This window comes from Enhydra lutris, unplaced genomic scaffold (assembly GCF_002288905.1).
Source record: "Enhydra lutris kenyoni isolate GAN:26980312 unplaced genomic scaffold, ASM228890v2 scaffoldscaffold17, whole genome shotgun sequence".
In the NCBI taxonomy this organism is placed as follows: Eukaryota; Metazoa; Chordata; class Mammalia; order Carnivora; family Mustelidae; genus Enhydra; species Enhydra lutris.
The window spans coordinates 49,792,620-49,815,947 of NW_019154101.1; the positions used below are offsets into that span (position 1 = coordinate 49,792,620).

Genomic DNA, 23,328 nt, shown 5'->3' on the forward strand with positions numbered 1-23,328 from the left:
CAGCCCCCACGGAAGTGCTAGTCCCTGAGGATGTGAACTGGCAATGTTTCCTGCCTTTGAGCTCACAACTGGCCAGAGCAGATGCCATAGTCACAGATGATTATAAGATATGTTAACTGCCTTAAGGGCTGATAAGAGTGAGATGAGGAGTCATGACAGACAAGTGGGATTGAGCTGGACTGCTGGACTTGGGCAGGTCATGTCAGGCAGAGGGCCCTGTGAGAGCCAGCTAAGTGCTTGGTGTCCCCTTGCCTCAGGACTGGTGTGGCGATGTAGAGAACCGTGTGCACGTGCCCACAGCCTCATGCACGCAGAGGTGAGGCAAGAAAGGCAGGCTCACATGCAGAAGGACATCGTGGCTAACCTGGACCCATGTTGAAAATAATTCAGATTCATTTTTTAAGTACCCAGAGCAACTCATTCAGCATCTCATCTATATGACAATTGTACAAGGGCCACCAAGAACCTCACTGCCACCGAGGCTTGAGCGTCCGATTTAAAAACAATGCTCTTGCAGTTTCACCTATTAGGAATTTATACCCTGTGGGCCATTCAATGAGGAGAAAAAGCTGATTAAAAATCCAATATTAAACTGAAAACTTAAAGTCTCAAACACATTTCTATCACAAATGCATACAGAGTAGTACATGACCAAAATGTAATCTACAAAAATCATAATACATAACCAGATACTAGCTTCTGAAAGTTAGTTCTCGAGATACAAATCCTAGTTAGATAAGGGCAAGAAAGTTTTAGAAATAAGGATATGCCTGTGGCTGAGAAACACTTCTCTTTGAGAGCGGACTACCTTTTGAGTCATTGTCACAATTGAGTTATGGGCATAAAGTCAGCCAGTTTTCTAGATTTTTACATCTGAGTTTATGGGCAGACAAGTGTGTGTGTGTAAACTATCAAGTCTTGGAATCCTTCAACTTTCATGGAGAATTCTTAGAAAACTATTATAAGACTTGCAGAATTTAAAAGAAAGTTGATCCTTTTCTTTTTTGAAATATGGCGGCAGCCACGGAGTCCCAAGTTTAAAGACAGCTGATTGAAATGTTCTTTTCTCCCCCTTGTTTTTCATTTATTGTAAAATAATCAGAACTACGTTGGCATGAACAGCATTTCTCACTGTGACTGTTTCTAAGTTTTCAATATTTTGTATATGCTGTGTGTCCTTTGAAACAGACATTTTCTCTAAAAAATAACCGAAAAGAGAAAGATTATATTTGCATTTTCTTTGTTCAAGGTGTTTATTGCATCTCAGAGGGCGTACATGCACTGGGTTTTTAAACTGAAATAGAAAGAAATGCCATTTTGAAATTGGTTTCAGGTCATTTTTCCCCATTACAGTGTATGTTATCCCCACAGTAAATTCAGATACAACCACTTTTAAATGGTACCAGACATCTATTAAATAATTTGAAAAATCGGCAAACACCTTTCCAACCCAATACGTTTTTACAAAAAGCTGCCAAGCCACTAGCAACACTGATCAACAGTGACCTCATTTATGCATCAAAATCTTAAGCCAAGCCATCAGCACAGACAGTATGACAACAAATTAAAAATTAAAGAATACAGTATGTACAGTAAAGGATACAATTCTCTGAATTAGTTTAAATTCTAATCACAATGGTACAACAAAACCTACTTTGAGCTCAGTTGAGGGATGGAAGAACACTAGTCTACAGAAGACACAAAGAAATACTAAATTAACAGATGTACATAAAACCCACAATAAAATAAAAATATTTGCAGTAATCTTTAAATTACACATATACCTTGGGGTGCCTTTATCATCATTTGAATAGCACATCTCTAATTGCATTTTCACGGACGGGATAGAAATGGACCCTTTGCTTTTCAGTGCATTTAATCAAGAATGAATAAATAGGTCAATTTAGATGCAAAACCTGTCAAATATAATCAAAATATACATTTGAAGATAGTAGTGACTAAATATGGAATTCTTTCCATATGATTTTTTTTCATTCTTGATAAGGTAGATTCAAGGAGAAATATTTATGATGGACGTTAACCCTTATATTTTTTTTAAAACAAAATTTCTGAACATATACAGTGCCACAAAAATAAACATTTCTCACAACAGTTGAAGTTCCTGTGATTGGAAAAATGTACTCCACACCGAAAAAGTTTTGTATATTTAAGAGTGTTTTCCTTACTATTTGATATTATCACACTATGTAACAGAGATACAGGGAAAAAGAGAATTTATGGGAAGAGTTTAGGTTTGTCCAAAAGTCATATGTACATCAAACCCTCAAAAACACAGACACGTCTTTCCAAATGGCTCACCATACAACAGCTGCGTCATCCGTCCATGGGCGAGGTCCAGAAAAGCACTAAAGGCATCAGAAACATCCATTCATTGTTTTTACATCGTACAACACACAAATAACCCAAATACACTACAATTTTGAGAGTAGGGATAACAGCTAAGGTAGTACACATTCCTAATGTTCACTTTCACAGCTGTGCTACACATTTTGGAAGAGAAGTTACGAGTAAGCATTGGGTTTGGTACTGGTGGCTCACTTTGAAACTCTGAGCATCAATTTTACTTGAAGTCTCCAAACTCATTATTTTTTTCCTATTCAGTCACAAAAATTGCAGCTGTAAAGATAAAAAGCGCTTGAATTAGAAAACAACATTACACATTCCTCAAACATAATACCTTGCTTGCAATTTTACCTCATAATTACTACGAAGAGTCTTCATGCAAAAGGTTTCTTTATAACAAATGCACATTTATATACTTGTCACGATTCTTTGCTTAAAGTTTCAGACGGGAAGAAGTTTTTAGGAAAACTCTTAACGTACAGTTTTTTTAGATAAAAATTCTATCGGCAAAATTTTGAAATATAGATATTACTAGAAATCTCAGGAGTGAGACATCTACTATTAAACAAGAACAGATCACCTTTTTAAAAAGGCAGGGGTGGAAATGTGGTGGCAGCAATTTTCATTATTTTTGGCTTCTTTTGTTTTCAGTTATGGTGTTCAGTGAGTCACTCAGCGATTGAACAAGTAACAGAAGAGAAGGAGGGGGATGACCTTGGAGACTCCACGCCTTTGTAAACATCACAGCTCCTCCTCCCGTCCCCAGGAACACCAGTCCCTGCTTCACCAGTCCTCTCTGCCAGGGAATCTGCCTGGGGTGAAGGCTTAGGCACGTGGGGAACTCTTTTTCATAAATGAGTCTGTGTCTCCCTTTTGACTGGGAACCTCTGAGGGCAGGAGCCATCTCAAGCATCTCTGTTTCAAGCGCTTATCAGAGCTCTGAGCACAGACGAGAGCAGTATTTACTGAACCAGAGGTGGATAAAGGGCTGCTCCTGGCAGTACCCTTAGTCAGTTCTGAACCTGTAATACCTAAGAAGAGCTCCCTGTCTCACTTATGCCTATACCAGCCCAGTCGGACCCAAAAGGGAATAGAAAAGTCAGGCACAAGGAGGAATTACTTGACTGAGATGTCAGAACCTCAAAATGAAAAACTCATTAACCTTGTATAAGAAAAAAAAAATCATCAAGTAGGAATCCACAAAAATCTTAGTATGCATTACAGAAAGTTAAAATATATACATATACATCTTACAACATATAGGTTGTAAGATGCATAATAAAAATTATATTCCCCCAGGCAATATATTTATTTATTAACATTATATGTTAATAAAAAATTAAAAATTATAAAAAAATTATATTGGACAGTGGTCCCAAAACTTTGACAGTCTTACTCCTCTCTTCTATATGTGACGTTGAGCAAAGCACTCAATGCCAAGGATCAGTTCCTTTAGCTGTGAAAAGGAGACAAGAAGTATCTCCCTAGTTTATGTCACAGAGCTTGATTTCCCATTGAGAAGAACGAAGGAGCTCATGACGAGGAAGTGGGTATGAAAAGTACCGTGTGAAGGAAAAGCTGCATTATTACTATTTATCCACTTTCTGCAAGTACTTGTTCAGAATCTACCCACTGTGTTAGGGACTGGAGTTAGCAGTAAACTGTTTTCCTTTAACAGTTTCCTTCCAAATCACTTATTAGTCGCGTCATAAATCATATTAGAAATTTCGAACTAGAATGTTAGAAATTTAAAACTCTGCTTGAGTGCAGAAGTTGCAAAGCATAACAATCTGATCTTTATTTGATGAGGCCAAGTAAGGATAAACAAATAAAAAATACAGTTTTGCAGCCAAATATATTTTTAGATGGTTTCTAAATGCAGTGTAATAGATGTTAGCTTTCTATAAATTCCTGTCATCAGGTAATACAGTGGTAATTTCCTAATTTACCGATTAGCTTGGGCAACTTTTTGCTTTATCAGTAAAATGTTTGTGCTTCTTAGAACAACTTGGAGGCTTTTCTCCCTCTTAGTTTTATAAATTAATCAAGATTTAAAAAAATTTATTGATAATTCATTGATGGCTTTTAGTACTGATTTAAAAAGCATGAACAACTCAAATTATTATTATTATTACATACATGTGTTCAAAGCATAGAAGTACAAATACCATACCTGAAAAAGCTAAGCATTGCAACGTCATTATTACAAGCCCACAGGAAAAGCTCAATATTAGATACCTTAAATTGTTTACAAGAAATCCTTGATGTTAAGATCCGCTAATGGGTCCTTTGCTGGAGGTTTCTTGGGACTCTGAGTGGCAGGTGTAGGGCTTGGAGAAAGCTAGTGCAGAAAAGCCAGCCCAAGACAGCAGAAACAGAAATCAAACAGAGAGACAGGTAAGCATTAGGCAGAGCACATACCACAGAAAACAAACATGCAGAAGATGAGATGGCTAAAGGTTTACAAAATCTACTTTGTTCTACTCAGCGATAGTGTTGTTTAATTTTGGTTTCATAAAGTACACTTTAAATGATCTTTGGCTTTCTTGAAATTCTTCGACATCAGATCTAGCCAAAGTAATATTTGAGGACTCTGGCACAACCATATGGATACGAATTAGGGACGATGTATCAAACTAGTCATATTCAGATATTATGAATATAGAGTACAATAACACAACAATCAATTGCTCTACACAAAAGCATTTTTACTTTGAGTTATTAGTACTATTAAACTAATAAAGAAATTCTAATGACTCTTCCTTATAGCGAGAGTGAGTTTGAGGGAAAAACTTTTGAAAGAAAATAACTTACAGAAAATCACTTAAGAAATTACTTTAAATTATTAGCTAAATATAGTGAATTTTACATGAAGTGTTTTAAGTGAAAACTGGTCAAGTTTGGAGGCACTGTTTATTTCAAATGGGATAGAGTTTCCCAGGTGTGAATGTCACTAAATTCCAATATTTCCTGTCCAGCTCACAAAGAAGACTAATTACTAAATGTTATAGGAAAGAACCATATTACACTTGCTGGCAAAAGCAGCAAAGAATTAACTTACCTTGTTTCTGTTTAATTAATACTTAAGTTATTTCATTGTGTGACAGACATAAGCTTTGGAAACAGGCTTCTGCAAGAGTGTTAGGCAATGATGGCTTGAAAAAGGTCATGTGATCTGTATAGAGTAATAATTGACACAGATCTTTTGCATCTATTCCTCTCCTATGCTTATACCTTATAGAAATCCCAGAAATGTGGGATTATGGGGGTACCAATGTACGTTTTTATTGGTTCAGCAAACAGAGCTCGAGAAAGATTTTTAGATTTGTTCCCATGTCCAGAAACTACTGACTGTACTACCTATCAATCAAATTTCCATTTTTAAAAATAGGAATCATTCTTTATAGAAAGATCAGAAAAGATAAATGCAAGGGTTAAAGTGGTTTGGAAGGTAAGAAACTAAAGAATTGAGGGATGCCTGGGTGGCTCAGTCTGTTAAGTGTCTGCCTCTGGCTCAGGCCATGATCCCAAGGTTCTGGGACCCCACACTGGACTCCCTGCTCAGCGAGGAGACTGCTTCTCCCTCTGTCTGCTACTCCCCCTGCTCGTGCTCCCCCCCCACCCCGACAAATAAACAAAATCTTAAAAAAAAGAAACTTAAGAGTTGATTCATCATTAATCATTTGGTGAGATGACAACATCATTAAGGATGATACCAATCAACTGAGATGTAGTGGACTAGTCTAGGCATCAGTAATGGTAAACAGTACAACAGTATTTTGTATTCTGAAGTTATAAAGTCCTATTTATTTTACTATTTAGTATAGTCACCTCTGCTGCTTCTCTAATATAGGAAATACAAAACTTTAAGTTTTGTTTTGTTTTGTCTTGTTTAGAGAGGGAGGGAGGGACAAAGAGAGAGGGCAATAGAGAATCTTAAGCAGGCTCCACACCCAGTGTGGAGTCTGACCTGACACAGGGCTTGATCTCACAACCCTGAGATCAAGACCTGAACCCAAATCAAGAGTCAAATGCTTAACTGACTGAGCCACCCAGGCGCCCCATGTAATCTAAAACTTTTATAAATATGGCATACCATTTCCTAAATCATGATAAATTCAATTAAATGTTTAACACACTGTTTTCATCATATTATCTATGTTTCATTTTCATTCTTTGAATTAAGTAAACTGATGCTACATAACACTAATATCATACAAGGAAAATAGCTACTTTAATAAAATTGTGTTAATTTATTCCTAAAGCTCTTAGTGCACAAAATACAGTAAGATTTTAAAAACCTTAATATTATTCTTCTAAATTAATAAAAATAGAAATGTCCAGCCTTTTTTCAAAAAGCTCTTAAATAATCATAGATTTATTTAACCATCAAGGAAACATTCATAGTAAATGAGATCCTTAGAATTTTAAGTATATCTAGATTAAATTTAACCCCCATGATTATCCCCCAAACCTTCCTCACCCCCCTCAGAAACAATAAAAGGCAGGGTTCATTAGTCTCAGAGGAGACTAGAAAATTTCTCATGAAGCCAGTGCTTTGAGTATAGCCTTGAAGGCTAGGGTTTCTCACATTCTAAATCTATCTCTTTGAACACCTACCATTGTCTCTTCTGGTCACTGTGGCTTTCGAAGGGTTAATGTAAAGAAGCCAAAGTAAGATTTGGGAAGAGGCAGACAATAGATTTTGGAGATGATTAAAGGAAGCAAAACTCAGAAAGTTTAAAGTAGGAATCCTGTGGATAACAATATAAACACCCATTTGGTGAGTAAAAAATACCACAGAAGTGGGTCCCTGGGTGGCTCAGTCAGTGGAGCAGCAGACTCTTGATTTCCGCTCAGATCATGATCTCTGGGTTGTGAGATCGAGTCCTGCACAGCAGGGAGTCTGAGATTCTTTCCCTCTACCCCTTCTCCTCCCCTCCCCTCTCAAAATAAAAAAATAAATCTTCACAAAAAATATTTCAGAAGTGAAACCATTTACTGATACCATTGTAATATATTTGAGTTTTTTGTTTTGGTTTGCTGGGCATGGTCCTAGTAAAATCATAACGTGGTGTTTTGACTCCATCCATGTCAGTTTCTTATGATAAAAACCTCTTTGGTTCTACCTACACCTCCACCTTAAAACAGTTTTTGGCTAGGCAATTTACAAGAGGAATCAAGAACTGGTTACTCATGGGCATGACTATCACTATAAGCAGCAAAACAGTTCAACAGAGTGTATGTTTTACCCTCTTCATAGTAAGAAATTCAGCCTCATCTTAAGAGAAGTTTGTCCTGGATCCTGGTAGATAACCTCTAAACCCTCAGAACTTCCTGAGTGATAGGAATGTCTTTGTTATTCAGGGTGGGTTCCTGGAACCACCTGATGGTTTATGCTAACAAGAGGCCTCAGGGTGGGGACTAGCCCACCAGAAAGACCAACAATGTAATGAGAGTGTTAAATCTTGGGGCCAAGTGGTATCAGCCTGACTTGGAGAGACCCTGGGGAGCTGGAGGTTGAGTTCAACCACACGGGCAATAATTCAGTCAATCATTCCTACATAAGGAAACATCAATAAAAACTCTGCACGCTGAAGTGCAGGTGAGTTTCCTGGGTTGGCAACACTGCATCTGTATTGTTACACATGGATGCCAGGTGAGTAACACATCCTTGAAGACAAAGAACTTTCCTGCTTGGAACCCTCCCAGTTCCAGACTTCACCCTGCACCTCTCTTCTTTTGGCTAGATATAATTTGTATCCTTTCACTCTAATAAAACTGTAATAAATTTCATGCCTTCCTGAGTTCTGTAAGTTGTCGTAGGCTATTGAGAACCTGCAAATCTGTAGGCAGCTGGTCTGAAGTGAAGGGGTAGCCGTCGGGACTCCCAGACTTGTGGCTGTTGTCTGAGGTGCGCAGAGTCTTGTAGGGACTGCTCCCTTAGACTCTGCCATTTGGCAAACTCGTTGCTGTTAGCTTCACAGTTCTTGGGCACAGTGGGCAGCCTGGAGGACAGTGTCCCTAACCTTGAATTTGGCTACAAGGTTCTGGGAACACATGATAAAACTATGGGTCAAAAGTACTCATTTCTCTGGACTGAATGCACAGATACTTCAAACGTCTAGCTGTCCTCAGGAACTATTCTGAATTAAGTAGGAGAAGGATGGAGGGACTTAGGAGAGTGAGTTATTGCTATCATTTTCCTCTGAACCTCACACTATTGGTAATCTGTCTTCCATGTTCCCTCTTTCCTTCTGAAGTAACAGATAGGAGGATTATATCAGGTAAAAACATTTTTAAACAGTTTGCCACATGGCAGTTTTATACCTATAATGTTATTATTTTAAGGACATTAAAAAACTGACCTGTGTGCCAGGTACAGCCGCAGCTCCGAAGGGTGGCCTCATCATGGGCTGGGCAAACATGACTGGCTGCTGAGGCATCATGGGCATGCCTGTCCCAGCAGGAGGCTGCAAAGGAAGAGCGGTTCACAGCATGAGTGGAATCCACTATGGGAATGCCCGGACACTGAAGTCTTTGATGTTTCTGAAAATTTGTGAGGAATGCAGGTCTGTGAGAAAGTATAACTTGTAATTTTGAACAATGGGTGCTGTGAGGCTGACAGATGGCAGAGAATCACCATCTCTGGTGGTACAGTAGAAGTCTGGCTGACCACCTATCAGCCTTCTCCCAACCATGCTTTGCTGGTGATTATTTGTCTTCTGTGAGCATGATTCTGAGGAGGTAAAACCTTGTTTATTTATGGAAACTGATTCTAAAATTTGGTAGTGATAAAAGTGATAAATGAAAAGTCCTAGTATAGTGATTAAGAGTTGCTTTTGATGATTGAGCTAAGAATGTGTTTGGTAAATACTACTCCAAAAATGACAAAATTATATACTACAGAAATCATTTTGATGACAGAATTTAAGTATTTTATAGCTGACTTTATCATGTAATGTGCAGACTTTTTAATGTCTAACATAGATGACTTTATTTTTTAAATTTTACATTACTGCATTTGGGGAAGAATTATATTCTGTAGCTGTATTTGTTAATCTGGGATTTGGCAAAGGCCTCAGAAATGTCAGTTACAATTTCTAGCGCAGGTTGTCACTCACCATTCCAAACCCTGCTCCAGGCTGTCCAACAGATGGGGCCCCGGCAACAGGAGGAACGGAACTGGCTGGAGGTACAGCTCCTTGCTACCAAAAAAACCCACAAAACACACACACACACACACACACACACCCAAAAACAAACAAAAAGAACCAACATAATTTGGTTTTAAAATGACAGAATATAATTTTAAAATGCATGCCCCTTTAAATATGTATGGCTATGTAAAGAAATACCATATTTCAGTTTTAAATTTTAAAAAATGGCTCTAGCACCATGCCAGTGCTATGAACAAGGTTGCTGACTTGATGTTCACAGCTGTGGTGTTGTCACTCGCTCCCTGGCTTGCAGCCTACTGACAGCACTGGGCTTCCTCTCTACCTCCTTATAAGCTTCTCCTCTACCCTCACTGTAAATGAGTCAAATTTCTCCAAGCTTGTCTTTTCCTCTCGTTATATGCTCCTACAGACACTGGGGTAGACATATGAAGAATGTGCCTTCATTCATCTACCAATGTTTGGTTTCCATTTGCCTCGCATTGTGTGTGTGTGTGTGTGTGTGTGTGTGTGTTTTACGAGTTGGGGAAGGGCAGAGGGAGAAGGAGAGAGAATCTTCAGCAGGCTCCATGCCCAGCACCATGGGGCTTGATCCTACAACCACACCTGAGCTGAAATCAAGAGTCGGACACTCAAACAACTGAGCCACCCAGGTGCCCCTTGCACCCCTCCTTTTCCACATTTTTAGATTCTCTTTTTCTGTTATACTTCTCTCTGACTTTTTGACTGCTATATATTTGCACAAGGGTCAAAATTAATTCTAAGTTTTAGGAAGCATTTAGAAGACTACACATAAAAAGCACAAATATCCCATTTCAGGTACAGGTTTTATAGTTTTCAGTCACACAACAAGGCCCCCGAATATTTCCCTTATGTTTAGAACACTAACCCAGGATGCTTGGTAGGCACAGTCGGTTAAGCATCTGCTTTCTGCTCAGCTCATGATCCCAGGGTCCTGGGATCAAGTCCCACATTGGGCTCCCTGCTCAGCGGGAGTCTGCTTCTCCCTCTCCCCTCTGCCTGCCACTCCCCCTGCTTATACGCTCTCTTTCTGACAAATAAATAAATAAAACCTTTAAAAAAAAAAACCCCAAAAAAACTAACCCTACTGCAATTCCTTAAACTTAATCATTAAAGCAAAATCCTAATGAAAAAAAAGAAAATACTATAGTGATGTCAGCAAAAATGGTGAAGTAAGGAACTCTGAAACTCTCCCCAATCTGTACAGTCAGTGGAAAAACAGGCAACAACTATGAGAATCAACTATCTTAGAACTCAAAGCTAACTAAAAGCTTGCAGCAACCAGGAAAGTACTTATTCAAGAAAACCAGCTGGATGTTGGCAAGAATAGTGAGCTTTGTGGCATCTTAACTTACCCTGTTTCATCCACTGTTCTCCAGCTCAGCTGTTGTCTTGAAAATAACAGCTTACATTCTCAGTAATAGTACCAGAGGGAGCAGAATATATTTATTTATTTTGTCTCTCTGGGTGGCTCCCTGGAAAGACTGGCTCAAAGGCTTGTCTTTGTCTCACCAAACTGGGAATGTACCTGGTGCTGAAGTTGTTGTGGAAAACATTTACAGGCAAATGTTTTAATTGTTGCTGTCTGAAGCAACGGATAACAGGGCAAATAGTAGACTAAACAAAAAGCTTGGAGGAAGTCTGGAGAAGGAGATGTTTGGGGGATTAAGGGTGTAAAAAGTGCAGACATACTCCTGGGAGTTCAGAAGCTCATGCACATGGCCCAGGGTTCTGTGCGTGCTCAGGAAAGAAATGAGAAGGCCTCTAGCTGACCTTGAGGCTTTGACCAAGCAATCAGTGACTGTGATCGCTAAGGCAGAGCAGCAAACTGCCTGGTTGACTCTGCAGACATGCCCCAACTCAAAGCCCCTCTCTGCAAGGACTGGGAGATTTTCTGATTCAAGGAATTTCAGTAATAGCTTTCTAATCCTTAGCCGACCCCTTAGCTCAAGGAGCAGAGACTTTAATAGTCACACATAATAAAGAACAGACACTACAGAACTAGTTCAGAGTGGTCACTCAACAACAACAACTACAACAAAGTAACCACAACAAATCTGTGGGGAAGAGACAGAATCTGATTTCTAGAGTTGCCACATGATAAGATTCATAATGTCTAGGTTTCAACGAAAAATTCTGAGGCATACAAAGAAACAAGAACATACGGCCCAGATGCAGGAGAAAGATCTAAAATCAATGACCTAAATTTCCACATTGAGGAAACTGGAAAAAAAGAAACTAAACGCAAAGTAAGGAGAAGAAGGAAATAATAAATACGGGAGCAGAGACAATAAAAACTAATTGAAGAAGTCATAACAAGTCTAAATAGTCAAATTTCTCCAAGCTAAAGAAAAAGACTGTGTCAGAAACCAAAAAACTTCCATCAGCAATCAAAAAAGCCCTGAACCATATGATAATTTCAACAGCTGTAGAAAAAGCATTTGATAAAATACAGTATCTGTTGATGATAAAAACTCTCAACAAAGTTAGAGGGAATATACATCATATACATATATACATATAAATAATAAAGGCCATATATGAAAAACCCACAGCTAACATCATACTAAATGGTGAAAAACTGAAGGCTTTTTCTCTAAGATCAGAAATAAGACAAGAATGTCCACTCTCACCACTTTTATTCAACTAGTACTGAATATCCTAACTGCAGCAACCAGACAGAAAAAGAAATAAAAGGTGTTCAGATTGGTAAGGGAGAAGCAAAACTCTCACCATTTGCAGAAAAACTCTCACCAATGGCACTGTATATAGAAAACCCTAAAGACCCCACCAAAACACCATTAGAACTGATAAGAGAATTTGGCAAAGTCACAGGATACAAACAATATACAGAGATCTGCTGCATTTCTCTAAACTAATAATGAAGTAGCAGAAAGAGAAGTTAAGAAAACAACTATACCAGAAAAAATAAAATACCTAGGAATAAATTTAACCAAGGAAGTGAAAGATCTGTACTCTGAAAACAATAAAATTGATGAAAGAAATTGAAGATGATATAAACAGATAGACCTTGCTCATGGATTGGAAGGACTAATGTTATTAAAATGTCCATAATACTCAAACCCATCTATAGATTCAATGCAATTCCTATTAAAAAAAACCAAAACAACTAATAGTATTTTTCATAGAACTAGAGCACAAAGCACTAAAATTTGTATGGAACTACAAAAGACCTCAAATACACAAAGCAATCTTGAGAAATAAGAAAAGGCTGGAAGTACCATAATTCCAGATTTCATAATTCCATACCAACAGTATGGCCCTGGCACAAAAACAGATATACATAGATCAATGGAACAGAATAGAGAGCCCAGAAATAAACCCATGCCGATGTGGTCAATTCATCTATGACAAAGGAGGCAAGAATATACAACGGGGGAAAAGACAGCGTTTTCAATAAATGGTGTTGGGAAAACTGGACAGCTACAGCCAAAAGAATGAAACTGCACCACTGTCCTATATCATTTGCAGAAATAAACTCAAATGGACTAATGACCTAAATGTGAGACCTGAGACCATAAAACTCCTAAAAGAAAGCATAGGTGCAATCTCTTGGATATTGGCCTTAGGAACATATTTATGGATATGTCTATTTAGGCAAGCGAAACAAAAGCAAAAATAAACTTGAGACTACAACAAAATAAAAACCTTTTACACAGCAAAGGATATCAAATCAAAATCAACAAAACAAAAAGGCAACCCGGTGAATGAGAGAAGATATTTGTAAATAACATATCCAATGAGGGCTTAATACAAAATATATAAAGAACATACATAATTCAACAGCCAAAACCCCAATCTGATTAAAAAACGGGCAAAGGACCTGAATAGACATTTTACCAAAGAAGACCTATAGACGGTGGACACAGGAAAAGATGCTTGACATCATTTACTATCAGGAAAATTCAAATTAAAACCATAATGAGATGTCACCTGATACCTGTCAGAATGGCTAATATCAAAAAGACAAGAAATAACAAGTGTTGGTGAGGATGTGGAGAAAAGAGAACCCTCACATGCTGTTGGTGGGAATGTAAATGGGGGCAACCACTGTGGAAAACAGTATGGAGGTTCCTCCGAAAATTAAAAGTAGAAATATTAAGAGTCAAAAGAATAAATAAAATCTTAAAAAAAATATGATCCAGTGATTCCACTATTTACCAAGAAAATGAAAACATTCATTCAAAAAGATACATACACCCCTATGTTTATTACAGTATTATTTATAATAGCTAAGATATGGAACAACCTAAGCATCCATTAAAAAAAAAGATGGGGGTGCCTGGGTGGCTCAGTGGGTTAAGCCTCTGCCTTCAACTCAGGTCATGATTCCAGGGTCCTGGGATCGAGCCCTGCATCAGGCTCTCTGCTCAGTGAGGAACCTGCTTTCCCCTCCTCTCTCTCTGCCTGCCTCTCTGCCTACTTGTGATCTCTGTCAAATAAATAAATAAAATCTTGAAAAAAAGATGTGGAATATATATGAAATGGAATGTTACTCAGCCATAAAAAAGAAAGATCTTGCCATCTGTGACAACATGGATGGACCTAGAGGGTATCTGCTAAGTGAAATAAATCAGACAGAGAAAGACAAATACCATATGATTTCACTTAAATGTGGAATCTAAAAATAAACCAAAGGGGCACCAGGATGTCTCGGTTTGTTGAGTGACTGCCTTTGGCTCAGGTCATGATCCTGGAGTCCTGGGATCAAGTCCCACATCGGGCTCCCTGCTCAGCAGGGAGTCTGCTTCTCCCTCTGACTCTCTCCCCTCTCATGCTCTGTCTCTCACTCTCTCTCTCTCAAGTAAATAAATAAAATCTTAAAAAAAATAAAATAAAAACAAATAAATAAACAAAAACACAGATTCTTACATATGTATAACTGGTAGTTGCCAGAGGGGAGGTGAGTGGGGATGAGCAAAATAGATGAAGGGGATCAGGAAGTACAAAATTCTAGGTATAAAAAAAAGTGCAGTATAGGCAATATAGTCAACAATAAAAAAATTCCACCACAGAAAAGCCCAGAACCAGATGGCTTCACTGGTGAATCCTATTAAATGTAAAATGAAGGATTAACATCAATCCTTCTCAAGCATACAAAAAAGAAAAAAAAAAAAACTGGCAGAACACTTTTTAATTATTCTTTGATGGCAGTATTGCCCCGACACCAAAGCTAGATAAGGACATTAGAAGAAGACTACCGACCAATATCCTTTATGAACCCTGATGCAAAAATTCTTGACAAAATACTAGCATACCAAATCCAACAGCATACTAAAAGAATTATATACCATAAGTAAGTGAGATTTATCCCAGAAATGTAAGGTTTGCTCAAAGTAATACATCATATTAACAGAATGTAAGGAAAACACCCTACATAGTCATGTTACTAGAGGCAGAAAAAGCATTTGACAAAATCCAACACCCTTTCATGACAAAACAAGCAAAAAGACAAACAAACATCACTCAACACACTAATATTATAAGGGAAATCCCTCAACTTGAACAGAGGCATCTGCAAAGAATGCACGGCTATCATTATACTTAACAGTGAATGACTAAAAGCTTTCTCCTTAAGACGACAAAGATGTACTGGAAGTTCTAATTGTGGCAATCAGGTAGGAAAGAAAGAAAGAGCATTGAGAAAGAAAAAATAAACAATCTCTACTTGTAGATGACATCACCTTATATATAGAAAATCCTTAGTAATTTATATACAAAAGAAAACACCAGAACTAATAAATAAGTTCAAAAAGTTGTATGATATAACATCAATATAAAAAACTCAGTTCACTGTCCACTATCAATGAACAATTAAAAAATACAATTACAAAGGCAATTCATTTACAGTAGCGCTAAAGATAAAATACTTAGAAATAAATTTAAGAAAAGAAATACAAGACTTGGGGCATCTGGCTGGCTAAGTTGGAAGAGTGTACAACTCTTGACGTCAGAGTTGGGAGTTTAAGCCCCACATTGGGTACAGAGATTACTAAAAATAAATATATAAATAAACTTTAAAAAAAAGGACAAGACTTGTTGAAACATTGTTAGACAATTTGTTAAAGCACTGTTGAAATCAAAAACAACTTAGATAAATAGACATCCTGTGTCCAAGGATTAGACAATTTAAGATTAAGATGGCAATTTTTCTTAGTTTCTTTACAGAGTTAGTGCAACCTCTATCAAAATTTCAATTGCTTCTTTTGGAAAAATGGACAATTGGAACCTAAAGTTTATATGGAAATGCAAGAGATCCAGAATAGCCAAAACAATCTTGAAAAAGAAGAACAAATTTGGAGGACTTACACTTCCTGCATTCAAAATTTACTACAAAGCTACATCAAAACAGTGATGGTACTGGCATAAGGACAGACATATAAATCAATACAACAGAATAGAGAGTCTGGAAATAAATCCAGACACCTACGGTCTACTGATTTTTGACAAGGATACCAAAACTAATAAATGAAGAACATTTTTTTTTAGTAAGTGTTTTTTGGAAAACTGGATTTCCACACGCAAAATAATGAATATGGACACTATGTCAACATCATATATGAAAATGGGTCTAAAATAGTGAAAGGGCTAATGTAAGAGATAAAACTATACAACTCTTAGGAAAAAACATAAGTGTAAATCTTCAAGACTGTGGATTAGGTAACGGTTTCTTACATATGACACCAAGAGCACAAGGAATAAAAACAGAAATAGGTAAGCTGGAGTTTATCAAGGTTCATCAAATTTATCAAAGGACACTGTCAAGAAAATAAAAAGACAACTCATAGAATGCGAGAAAATATTTGTGAATCATATATTTAATAAGTATCTAGTATCCAGAGTACAAAAAGATATCTTAGAACTCAACAATAAGAAGACAACCCAATCATAAAATGGGCAAAGGATGCGAAGACATTTCTAAAAAAAAAAAAAAAAAAAAAAGGTACTAATGGCCAAGAAGCACATGAAAAAGTGCTCAACATCATTTGTCATTAAGGAAATGCCTATCAAGACCCTAAATGAAACCTTACATATTGCTGGTGGGAATGTAAAAGGAAGTGGCTGTGGGAAGGTCTAGCAGTTCCTCAGAAAGCTCAACAGAGGGTTACTCATGAACCAGCAATTCCATTCTTAGGTATATGCCCAAGAGAACTGAGGACATATATTCACACACAACCTTCTATACAAATAAAGAAGTACTTTTCTTACTAGCCAAAAGGTGGAAATGACACAAATGCCCATCAGTTGATGAATGTGGTCTATCCAAACCATGGATTACTCAGCCATAAAAAGGCACGAAAGTACTGATACCGGCTACAAAATGGATAACCTTGAAAACCTTGTGCTAAGTGAAAGAAGCCGGGCACAAAACCCTCCATACTATAGGAGTCCGCTGATATGGAAATACCCAGAATAGACAGATCTATAGGAATGGAGTAAATTATTAGGTGCCAGGGGAGAGGGAGAGGAGGAAATTGAAGAGGGGCTGTGTTTCTTTTTGGGGTGGTGGAGATACCGCGGAATTAGATAATAGTGATGGTTTTACAACATTGCAAATATACTGAAAAATCACTAACCTGTACACTTTAAAATTGTGAAGATGGCGAATTTAGGGTTTTTGTAAATTTTATCTCAAAAAAATAAAAAAAAAAGAAAATACTGCAATACTTGAGAAGCAGGAGATGCAGTCGAAGTTCTGAAAACAGAGTAGAGTACAGAACTTCTGTAAGGGACATTTACATTACAAAGGAAATGTCCATCTGTCTGTCAGGGTCTCTCCCACTGTACCAGGAAGAGAAGGTCAACTATATCACAGGAAGATCTTATCAATGGACAAGACACTGCTTGAAATCTACACAACAAATCTTACCTTTAGATTACCCTGCCTTTCCTGGTAACTTCCCCCCAGCCTGGCCACCCAACAGCTTGCTTGCTTTTGTCTTCAGAAGCAGATGGTGTTGAAGCCAGTGGCTTAGGCTACCTTGGGGAATTACTCATTTTTCCCTGGGTAGCCCCTATACATGAGGTATACTGTAAGGACCTATTTAGAAACTGTCCCTGCTCCCCTTCCCCCAGGGGATTTACTTGGAGACAAGTCCCGGAAACCAGCTTCAGGTAACAGAGCCCAGATACAAAGGTGGGTCAGTAGCGGGCATTGGTGGTATAGTGGTGAGCATAGCTGCCTTCCAAAGGTGGGTCAGGCCAGGTGGAGACATCTGATCAGTGGGGGGATGCATACTGTCTCCCTGGTTACCAAGGAGTATGGGCCCCGCCCTTTGGGCGCCAATTCCCAATCAAGGTGTAATAGGCTGGTTCAAATGTCTACTAGGGTAAACTGTAACTCAAGTGGTCACCTAGCATCACTGTGGAGTTTCCTGTGTGTGTTACAATCTCATTGGCCACCTGTGCGTGGCCAGGCCCGACCTCATGGCCTTTGCCCTTAAAAGCTAGTCTGTGAAGCAGAGAAGGGTCACCCTCTCTTGTAAGAGGTGCGTCCTCTTTTGGTTAGATTCTTGATGCTTGGCGCGAAATAAAACTTTGCTTGACCTTCGCTTTATATCAGTCTCGCTCCTTTAATCACGGACCCATTATTGGGGCATAACAATACATGTTAATAAACTTCTGTTTTTCTCTTGCTAACTGGTCTTTTATTACAGGAGTCTCAGCCAAGAATTCAGAAAGTTAGAGGGGAAGTCATTTTTCCTCACCTACACTATAGGTCTTGTATTTTCAGAGTCACTCTTTACTCATCATTTCAACACATTAGGTGGCAGACTATTCACCAGACCCAGAATCCTGTCCCTTACCAAGATTGCATCATACAGTGATATTGTATTATTTATCAGAACTGTTATCATTAAAACTTCATCCTATGAAAGAAAAAAGGTTTTTTATTAGTTATCAAAATAAAATGAACTTATTGGAAATTCCTGAGCAAATAAATGGGCCAAATAATTTAAAGATAGTCTAAGTTTGCTATTGGGCTTACATAGATTAACTCTAAATTTACTCCTCAGGTTATTTTATTTTCTTTTTCAATGTTCAACTGAATGTTTCATCCATAGGCATATAAATATTAGTTGTTTTTAGGGAAAGAATTGTGGATTCTGTGGTCTCTTGCCAAATGTATTTATTTCTGAATTGCAAGTATCTTCCCCGTTTGATGAAAACTTAAGAGGTCTCCTGTGCACTGGAAAACAGGAAGAAGTAGCCACCGCTGAGACACAGGGTTCTTGATGGCCATGACGACAGAGCCCTGCCAGCAGATGTATTTCAAGGGTTCAAGTCCTGTTACGATGCTCAGATCTAACTTTAGTTCTGTGCTCTGGCAAATTCTAGAGCTGAACCTCCAAGCAGCAACTGAGGGGAATTTGAAACAAACTGGGAAGAGGAACCTCAGCTCTTGTCTACCAGTACAAACTTTAAAAGGCAGCAGAAGGACGTTCAGCCCTACATCTGCCCTTTCATCTCCTACTTGAAAGGAGATGTCTACAGACTACCAGGAAATATGGAAACGCTGCTTTGCTGCTTCTGAGGCATAAGTTTTTTTTCTTTTTTTTTTCAGTTGTCTCTCTTCTTTTTCTTGAATAGTCTTAGAAAAAGAGACTCAAACGTTTTTTAAGGAATAGGAAAGTGGAAGAGACCTTTTATGAAAGAAATAACTGGAGGGAAGAAGCCAGAGGCCTTCTTACATAATTAAGTCAGAATAATTTCTTCAGTAAAAGCAAAGCCAGAGCTTTGTTAAAGAGCTGCGCAGTAAATGGGATAAAGGGCAGGGAATTTACACAGGCTGCATCTAAGAGTTTATCTTCATAAAGGTAAAATAACTCTGCATTTGACTGCCTTCATCTTGTTGCCTAAAATGTCAAGGAAAATAAAAGAAACAGAAGTACAGTAACTCTGCCCTCCTGATAAATTATTTCTGTTGTTCTAGTTTCTCTTTGCACAGCTGTTGTGGATTCTTTATGCTAAAGCGTACTGTCTATTACTTTTCGGAGTTTAATTACAAACAACTCAAAGTCTTCTGCTTCATAAATAAAAAATAAGGAGTTTTGGAGTTTTAAAAAAAATGAGAATATTAATCTTATTTTTAGTGATGGTGTCTGCCAATCAGACAATTAGTGGCTTTGTTGTCTTGAAGAAGCAAAACAGCTGTTAAGTATTTGATGAATTCCCAACATTGTATGGTTAAAGTCTGGATCGCAGGAGATGTGTAGACTAAATAAGCTCTCCAACTTAGCACTATTTTTTTTCTGTTTTGTTTTTTGAGAGAGAGAGAAAGAGAGAGGGAGGAGGTCATGAGGGAACAGAAGGCTGGCTGAGGACAAAGCAAAAGGCTGACACCCTGCAACCTTCCCCCACCCCCACTCCTGGGTGGGACATTTGTGACATTCTTTAGGAATCTCCCAACTATCTTAAAGTTAATACCTTGCTAGAGGGAAAAACCTTGACAATGGTATCTTGTAGGTCCTCTTTAGCATATGAAAGTTCTTTTGAAACCTCCCTTTTTCCTCACCTTCCCCAGCTCCATAGTATATAACTTGCCACCCCTCACAATCCCAGTGCAGCAACTCTTTTTCTACCTGTGGGTACTGTTCCTGTGCTTTAATAAACCACCACATTGCACCAAAGATGTCTCAAGAATTCTTTCTTGGTCATCGGCTCTGGATTCCACCCCACTGAACCTCACCTATATTCTGAAACTAATTCAGAGGGGCAGAGTGAGTAAAGTAGTTCTCCCTTGTCTGCTTCCTGGTTAAATGGCTGCATTGTTCAGTGAACTGTCCAGTAAAGAAACCTGGACAACTACTGTCTTCTGGCATCATTCACAATGATCGCCAGTTGTGTGGATTCTACTTGAAATTTTCTTTTTTGTTTTCCTTTTCACCTTCACTTCAGGCTCTCAGCCACTTTTTGTTTTAATCCTACAGCTGATCTACCAAGTGCCTATATTCTCACCACTCTTTCCTCCTCTGGCCTACCTTAGACCTTTAGCACTTACCACCATGACTGTTCCGAAATCAACCTGTTAAAAAACTATTAAAGCTTTTTCCTGCTGATGAGGACTACTAAAGTATAAGCTCAGAACACATGGTGCCTCTCTAATTTTGCATAGAAGAGAATAGGAAAATTAGTTCCGTTAATTTGGTAATGATAATATAAATTGTGCAATTTAATGTCAATATGCGGTATTCAGAGATTTATAAGATCAGTTCTAAAGAAACCCTTTCTTTAGGGATTCTATTTACATTTATTGAATTTCTCCCCACCCGGTCCCCAACAAGATAGTAGCTCTCAAATGTTTCTGTTTCTGAGAATGGAGTGCAGCCCCCAAGACAGAGAACCATTTGCCTATGGTCTCTGCATTTATCTGGGCCCCCAGCTACAGGTAAAGGCTTGAAATCTAGAGTAATAATTATGTCCCTTTTCACCCTCAAAATAAGTCCTGGTTTGGACAATAAATTATATGTTCATCCCAGGCGTGGGTTGGTTTAAGAGATATATAGTTTTTTTTTTACTAAGTATCCTTTGTAAAATTAAAATGGAACTCTTTATTTTATAGCTAAATACGGTCCTCTTAAACACTGTTTAAAGATAATGCAAAAAAATATTTAAAGAGATAAATACCTAGACACAATAGGCAGTTTTCTCATTGTTGTTTTTTAGAAATTATGCTTTAAAATTAAAATCTTTTGGACTCTGAACTCACCAAAGGCAGAGAATATTAGTCCTTAAATTACCTTCTTTCTAACTAACAACCATGGGGTTGGGTGGGGAGACTAGAGGTTTTGAGAACTCAAGACTGAGCCTAGAATGTTTTTTCTTCTAGAAACTGTGATATAAATTATAATTTGATTAATACTATTAGTATAGTTTAGCGGTAATTTTTAGTTCCAAAGATCTTCTTCCCATTGGTTTAAACTTATTTTTATTTATAAAACTGTAATAAAACTGTTTATATATAAAACATTACTATTTATCAAGTTATCTAAAAGAAAATTTTTTAAATCCTAAAATTCAAATATTTAAATTAATTTATGGAGTATGATAATTATTTTTTTTAAGATTATTTATTTGACAGACAGAGATCACAAGTAAGCACAGAGGCAGGCAGAGAGAGAGGAAGGGAAGCAGGCTCCCTGCCGAGCAGAGAGCCTGATGCGGGCCTCGATCCCAGGACCCTGGGATCATGACCTGAGCCAAAGGCAGAGGCTTTAACCCACTGAGCCACCCAGGTGCCCGAATATGATTATTTTTAATAGCATCTAAAGTGTTCATATTCTAATTTATACTAATTCACTTCCATGCATGTTTGTTTGGCTGGGGTTGGTGGGTGATGGTTAGGAACTAATTCTGGCAATAAGGAGAGATGGCATCCAGAAAGCCTTAGAGAAGAGTGTGAGTTAGACAGGTTCAGGGAGTAAGCCAAGGTGAAATTACGAATAAGCCTGAACAGTGACTAGCATTGTTTTTGCTAAAAATGGAGCATATACAGGAAAACAAGTTTTCCTACCCTGGAAATGTCCTTTTTGTGGCTGCAAATCTCACAAAATAATTAGTCTTTATTTCCAGTAATATGCTCTTTCACAGATTGAATGATGGTATTGAGATTCAGTACACAAAAATGAAATCTATTTACGGGGAGGAGTCAAGATGGCGGAGAAGTAGCAGGCTGAGACTATTTCAGGTAGCGGGAGATCAGCTAGATAGCTTATCTAAAGATTGCAAACACCTACAAATCCAACGGGAGATCGAAGAGAAGAAGAACAGCAACTCTAGAAACAGAAAATCAACCACTTTCTGAAAGGTAGGACTGGCGGAGAAGTGAATCCAAAGGGACGGGAAGATAGACCGCGGGGGGAGGGGCCGGCTCCCGGCAAGCGGCGGAGCAACGGAGCACAAAATCGGGACTTTTAAAAGTCTATTCCGCTGAGGGACATCCCTCGAGAGGCTTAACCGGGGTGAAGCCCACGCAGGGTCAGCGTGGCCTCAGGTCCCGCAGGGTCACAGAAGGATCGGGGGTGTCTGAGTGTCGCAGAGCTTACAGGTATTATAACGGGGAAGCCGGCTACAGAGACAGAGCCGAGGAGTAAGCTCTAAGCTCGGGGTTACCTTGAACCGGTCGCAGGTTCGGTCAGCTCAGAGCGCGGCCAGAGGCAGGGTGACGGGAGTAAATCGGCACTGTTCTCTGAGGGCGCACTGAGGAGTGGGGCCCCGGGCTCTCGGCTCCTCCGGGCCGGAGACCGGGAGGCCGCCATCTTCATTCCCACCCTCCGGAACTCTACGGAAAGCGCTCAGGGAACAAAAGCTCCCGAAAGCAAACCCGAGCGGATTACTCAGCCCGGCCCCTGGTAAGGGCGGTGCAACTCCGCCTGGGGCAAAGACACTTGAGAATCACTACAACAGGCCCCTCCCCCAGATGATCAACAAGAAGCCCAGCCAGGACCAAGTTCACCTACCAAGGAGTGCACTTTCAATACCAAGGAGAGCAGCGGAATTCCAAAGGAGGAGAAACCAAAGCACGGAACTCATGGCTTTCTCCCCATGATTCTTTAGCCTTGCAGTTAATTTAATTTTTTTTCTTTTTCAATTTATTTTTCTTCTTCTGCTAAATTTTTTTAACTTTTACCCTTTCCTTTTTTAACATTTTTAAACTAGTTTATCTAATATATATATATTTTTTTTCCTTTTTATATTTTTTCTTTATTGGTTTTCTTTTTTTAATTGTTTCTTTCTTTTTTTT

The 23,328-nt window shown here is 38.5% G+C and overlaps 1 protein-coding gene across 1 annotated transcript in view; it reads right to left on the reverse strand.

Moving 5' to 3' along the window:
• Positions 1-2,614: 2,614 nt before the first annotated feature.
• LOC111147548 (synaptosome associated protein 91) overlaps positions 2,615-23,328 on the reverse strand; it is a 148,688-nt gene continuing 127,974 nt past the window's right edge. Inside the window, exons 27-30 of the mRNA XM_022503640.1 lie at positions 9,489-9,572; positions 8,733-8,837; positions 4,603-4,705; positions 2,615-2,637 (exon numbers count right to left, since the gene is read on the reverse strand). Of these exons, the coding sequence (XP_022359348.1) occupies positions 4,613-4,705; positions 8,733-8,837; positions 9,489-9,572 (282 nt within the window). The 3' untranslated portion in view covers positions 2,615-2,637; positions 4,603-4,612. The remainder of the gene's footprint in view (positions 2,638-4,602; positions 4,706-8,732; positions 8,838-9,488; positions 9,573-23,328) is intronic.